Here is a 6,054-nt window from a genome sequence, read left to right as displayed (position 1 = left end):
TCTGAGTGCTGATTGGAAGCCTCATCACGGCTGGGATATTTAAAGTTCGTTTTACTTTGAAAGTGCAAACCAGAAGTTACATTTTCAACGGATGGAAACTTTATTGAAGACACCAGTCTGCCTTGACGCGTTTCAGCCGGAGTTGGGCTCATTTGGAAAACTTCGGCGCTGCACTCGCGCACATTTTAGCTGTCATGGTCTCTCGTGCGTGTCTTGTAGGACTACAAATATTCTAAGAGCTACATAAGCAATTGTAGCCTTTTTTGAGGACTTTTTTTTGGGTTTATTCTAGTAACTTGCAGTGGAAACCCTCCCTGGATTTGTTAGCAACTAACTTTTTTCACCCTTTATTTTTTTCAATCTCCAACCGGCCGATTCCGATTCTGGTGCCAAAACGCGGACTGTTAGACGGAAGACAAAAATGCTACCGATTACTTTCGATGCCACAAAGTGAAAACGCGAAGGTGTTTGTTTATTTTTCCAACCAGTTGAGTAACTGGCGACAGGACTCCATAATCAATGTGGTGTCAGCTGGAAGGACGCGGGGTCCGGATCTCACCTAAACGGTACGACTTTAAACCATTTACGCAGGCCTTAAACTGTGCACACAACCCAACATTTGTCCATTTTTTCCTTTAAATTTGCCCCAAACTCTAATCTATGGAACCACTAAGGCATTCAGGCGGTGACAGATGTTAGTTTTTAAACGCGCGCAACTTTTGCGTAAACACAATTAGGTCTATTTCTGAACCGCCTTCACCCTGGAACTAGTTGAGTCATTTCTGTTTATTCAATGGATTTTTTTCACTATTCTGTTTCTTTTAGACATGAAAGGAGTTTGGTATCCACTAATTCCTAATAAATTGAAGGTTTTCCTTGGCAGTCCCGCTGCTTTACGCGTTTTTTTTACCCACTTGTTTTCTTTGGCGCGACTGTGGTGAAGTGGAAGCCACCGAGTTCGCCCGCAGGTAGATCCCACAACCTCCAGCTGATCCCTCAGAGCTGATATTGCGTGCTTATGCGGGGCTGCGGGCGCAGAGTGGGTGGCAGCGTGGGGAAGGAAACACGCAGGGAGAAAGCTCCTCAACTCGGAGACAACTTGATTAGTAATGTCATTTTGTTTGCGTTTCAAGTGAAGTAGAAGTGCGGAGGGGCCACAGTGGAGCCTGGACATGATCACAGAGCTGGAATTAATGAGCTGTTTGCGCAGTGGGACGGCAGGGCGCACATGTAAATGCCTGGTTTCTCTCTTTTTTTCCTTAAGAGAGAGGGAGACAAACGTTGATCTGCCTGTTTTTCTTTTTTTCCTGACAATGCAGCCTGCAGAGTTCTGAAAGTGTTTCAGGAAAACTTCCTCCTGTCCTCTAAGCCTGCGGACAGGTCACAACTTCAAAAGAAAGGGGATTAAGGGGGATGCATTCCTAACACCAACAGAATGCATCATCTCTGTCAGATTGATGTGGCTGATAGTAGCCACACATGGAGAAGAGGATTAGCTTAATTGCTCTGTAAACAGCATAGTAGCCACAGCAAGGTGTGGAGCTGCTTACTGGCATCATTTTCCTAAGGGTGGGTAGCAGCCAGAAACATTTAGTGTCATAATCCTCCAATTCCTCTTCTTTTATTCCCACTAGTAGCTATTTATCAGAAAAAAACTATTATTTAAGTCATGACTAATGAAAAATTTCTTCTGGTCAGTAGACGAAACTCTGAGCCGAATGATAATTTGGAGGACTGAGCAAAAAAACAAGCAAAGTGAACCAGAGGTCAGCTCAAAAAAAGTTTGGTTTTCCTAGAAGACATTCAGGGAATGCGGGAACATTGTTTTGCAGTTTTGAAACAAGTTGCAACTCTACATTTTTTCTGCTTCTAAGCATCTATGAAGGTCTGAAGCCATCTGAGCCATTGAGCATGCCGTCAACTGTGCTAAATAAAACACAGCATCACTGCAGTTCACGGAGGCCTCGCGCAGAACGTCCGCTTTTCGTCTTTATCTCAAAAGTTGCTCCTCTTTTTCTTATTTTCCTAGCCTCATTTGGAAGAGAGCTAAGACTAGGAACAATTTGTCAGACAGAGTACAGGTTTACTTTTCAGAGACGGAGTTTATCGAGAGCTTGGGTCTGATCCAGAGCGCGGGAGCACGCCGTGGGCCTCGTCGAGCCTCGCAGGCAAATGATGCGTGTCACTGTAGCAAATGGAGCATGGCGAAGAAGTGCTGCTCCTGTTTTACAAAGACGCCCCTCACTTTGGAGCCTGCCTGTCTGATCTGTGTGCGTCTGAATGCCCCAAAAGAGTGTAATCTCCCAACTTTTCCAGAGTTGCACAATTTCTTCCTGCTCATTCGGACTGTCACTCACCTTCTATCATTATGCAATTTGCATAACTGTATACCTATAGGAGTGATTTACCATGAAGATTGATTTACCATGCATGCTTCCTTAATGACAGCAAACATTTGGCAGGCTCTGCACGTTTACTTGTAGTGAGGACAAACACGGCGGTGCACACTTTGATGTGATTTATTGTATGTTTGGAAAAGGTGCCTTGAGCAGAGGTGACTGCATGAGTGATGCGTGGACCAAACCTTGTTGCTCCCCGCCAGCTGCATTGTGTCAGGGGTGTGGCCCCCGCGGAGCTCAGGTCTCGTCACTGAGGGGATTTCTTTTTTTTTTTTGTCCGCAGACACACTCGCTGATAGCCACCGATGATGCATCTGCTCAGTCACCCTCACACACCCGCGGAGGCAAACACAAACATGACACTACCAAACAAACACAACCATGACAACTACCTTTTTCACAAATACCTCACTTTTTTTGTTTTGTTTGACCACAAATCAGCATAACTCTGCAGAAACGCATCCTCTTTTGAAAGACCCGGCTGAGTAAATCCACACTCGCGCCGCTGCGTGGGCTGTTTGAATGCGCACCCTCTCTCTGTACCTGCCATAAGGACGCGTGACTGGAATATTTACCTTGTGAGTCACAGAGCAGCCCCACAGCAAAATCCAAGATGATTCACCCCTGCACGCCTCATTACCCGTAGTTTTGGGCACGCAACGTCAGAGATGATGACAACGATCCACCTGAAAAGTCCTCTGAATGGCAGGAAATGTTTATGTTTTTGTGGCGTTGTTTATCCCTACCGCTCCATTCATCCTCACACAAAAGAAAGGAAAAACGTGACTCGTCATTTCCAAAGCACGACTGAAGAGTTTAGAATCTTTGAGGCTCTAATAAAGCTGCTTTTATTTGCGTCATAATAAATCTTGAGCTATAATTTTTGAAAATCAGTAAGAAAAAATATTTTGTATCAAACATTTAACGACAAAAACTCTACTTCTCTGGCCTTTGACACATTTAGATATTTTGTGTTGTCCTTGAGTCTGCTTTTGCAAACCAGTTGCTCCGTTTTGGGTTCTTTGTGGGACAGTTAAAAGGGATTACCTTTTGCATATATGTGTATATATGTTTTATTTCTTTCTTTTATTCAAATATGCAATAGTCCTACCAATAATGCTTCTGTAATTACAGGCAGCTGCAGGTTTAGTGACTGCAGCCAAACACGTCCATAACTGGAAGAGTAACAGAGCAGTCATTAGCTTTCTGAGGGAAAACGGCTTTCACCTCCAGGCATGCTCTTCAAAAAATACCTGAGCACGCCTGCCTGCAGTGAGAACCATTTTCACAGTGGAAACCAAAGCTGCAGGTTTTCAGTGTTGGTGGCGTATTTTGCAGCGTTTTCTGGGTTTGAAGGTCAGCTCTAACGATCACCGGGGAAACCTACGCAGAGACAGGCTAACGTGATTCCACTTTGTGCCATTTTTCCACGATCTCTGCCAGAACCTTAAAGCCATACCTCAGCAGTTAAAGCTCCAGCCATAAAGCTGCAGGCCCCCAGTAAAACCGCTCATTTTATGTTCCAATTGGGGTACTTTATTTTACTATAAAAACCCACAGGTTGCATTGTATAAAGTTAACATTCTCTCCCCTCCCCTGTGTCTGCTCTTTCAACTTTCAGCTGAAACGTCTTGGGAGTGATGCACTGGCTTCCCTTGGTTACCATGGTGATTGCCTCGGCCCTGCCCTTTCCTCACAACCCTGTGTCCAGGATTGCTACTGTGACAGTGCAGACTGGGTCTGACAGCAGCAGCAGCAGCAGCAGCAGAGAGCAGCATCTCCACCCAGACGCCCAGCTCGCCGCTCCGCCGGTGGACTACAACCCCGCAGGCAATGCCTCGCAAACGGACTACAGCCAGCACGACAGCCAACAAAGCCTCCACAGCAGCGAAGACTTCCTTTATGGAGACTCCTCCACGTTCAAAGGGGAAGCACCGTATGGATCGCAGAGCATTCCAGGCAGCGATGACACAAGAACAATCAGTCTGGATGCTCCTACAACAGGAGCAGCGCTCGGGAGCCAGGATACGTCAGAGGATCGTTCTCTAACAAGGGACTCTGGGTCTGTCAGCAGCAGCAGACACGATTTCTCCATTTCTCAGGACTTTTCTAACAGCTACGATCTTAAGGACACTACAGTTACACCGTTGGAGGTTTCCACAGTGAAAATGCACGACGTTGTCAGTCCTGCTACCACACTAGAAGGTCAAAAAGGACCAGAAACAACCGCTCCGTTGAAAAAGATGAGATCAGCATCAAGGGGTGGGAGGACCAGGACAGGTTCAGCCGGCGAGACCTCGCCTTTGGAGGCGGGGCTGGACAACTTTCTGGATGGAGACGAGATGTTCCTGTATGCACACCCACGGGTTCTGTTCTCACCCTCTGCATTACCCCCAGAAGACCCCCCCCTTCTGCTGATGCTGGAGAACGACCTGATGAAGGACGGCGGGGATGTGGAGGAGCAGGAGGACATGGACGCACACATAGAGGGTCACGGCGACCGTGCCATTGAGAGGAGCGCCTCTCCGAATCTGACCGATGGCTCCAGGGATTCAGTCCGGGCGGTCAGACGGGATAAACGTTCAGAAGGTATTACGCGGCAGACTTTGGAGACGTCGGTGTGCCAATCGGAAAGCGGTTGGATCACAGATAAGCGGACTGCCATCGACCAGAAGGGAGACAACGTCACCATCTTACAAGAAGTTCAGACGCAAGCTGGGCCTATCAAACAGTACTTCTTTGAGACGCGCTGCAGCCAGGGGGAGCGTCAGGGCGGGGCTGCGGCGGGGAAGAGCGCGGCGAGCAGCACAGCCAGAAGAGGATGCTTGGGCGTGGATAAGAGACACTGGAACAGCCAGTGCAAGTCCAAGCAGTCCTTTGTCCGCGCTCTCACCCGGGACGACCAAAACAGGACCGGCTGGCGGTGGATTCGAATAGACTCGTCCTGCGTGTGCGTGCTGTTGTCCAGGACAAACCAGGCCAGGCATGTCTGGTCAAAGAAGGGGAGGGGCTAAGGTGGAGGTTTCCTCACAAGTGGCCATGCTTTTTCCCCCATCTTGGCTTTCTGCCACTCCCAGAAAACTATATATATATATATATATATATATATATATATATAGATAGATAGATAATTTTTGTAGCGAAGAAAAACAAAAAACAAGACGACCTCAATACGAAATCTTAGGGAAATGTGTTTTATAGGTGAGATTTTAAGTCCAGATGTTTTTGTATGATTTCTTTCATAACTTATTTTTGGATTAGTATGTAAGCATGTGTATGTCTTTGACATTAATATATTCCTTTTACATTTGTGTACAATACGAAAGCAGTATACCTACATGTAAGAAGCTATGTATATCCGCATGTATTTATAGAAGACTTCTTCATGCAGTAGTCGCTCCCCTAATGATTACTCCAGCCTCCGAGCTGCTCGGGTTACAAAAGCACGGAGCGCCACCTATTGAGTCTTCTCTATACTGCTCCGGACCCTTGTGAATAAAAGATGGAGAATGTTTTTTAACAAACCGCAGACAGAGCAGGATTCTTCTCCATCTATTCAGCTCAGGACTGTAAATCATGTGAAGCTACCATTTGTTCAAACATGGTAATAAAGTACCTTTGTATTCAGCTTTTGCACATTCATGCAGGCACCGGC

General features: G+C 46.5%; 1 protein-coding gene across 2 annotated transcripts; it reads left to right on the top strand.

Annotated features, from left to right (window-relative positions):
- Positions 1-105: 105 nt before the first annotated feature.
- On the top strand, positions 106-6,026 carry ntf4 (neurotrophin 4). 2 transcript variants are annotated; one of them, XM_023957334.2, is made up of 2 exons: positions 106-566; positions 4,021-6,026. In XM_023957334.2, the coding sequence occupies exon 2, from the start codon at positions 4,040-4,042 to the stop codon at positions 5,411-5,413; it is 1,374 nt and encodes a 457-aa protein (XP_023813102.1). In that variant the 5' UTR covers positions 106-566; positions 4,021-4,039; the 3' UTR covers positions 5,414-6,026. The 2 variants fall into 2 exon arrangements, with proteins under 2 accessions (XP_023813102.1, XP_078808000.1); XM_078951874.1 differs by having other exon boundaries at positions 152-566; positions 2,683-6,026.
- The last annotated feature ends 28 nt before the right edge of the window (positions 6,027-6,054 follow it).

This window comes from Oryzias latipes, chromosome 8 (assembly GCF_053564925.1).
Source record: "Oryzias latipes strain Hd-rR chromosome 8, Olatipes_Hd-rR_3.1".
NCBI classification, from domain to species: domain Eukaryota; kingdom Metazoa; phylum Chordata; class Actinopteri; order Beloniformes; family Adrianichthyidae; genus Oryzias; species Oryzias latipes.
This window is presented reverse-complemented; position numbering and strand designations above follow the sequence as displayed.

Coding starts and splice junctions, on each gene's coding strand:
- ntf4 (XM_023957334.2), top strand. CDS start 4,040: ATGCACTGGCTTCCCTTGGTTACCATGGTGATTGCCTCGGCCCTGCCC.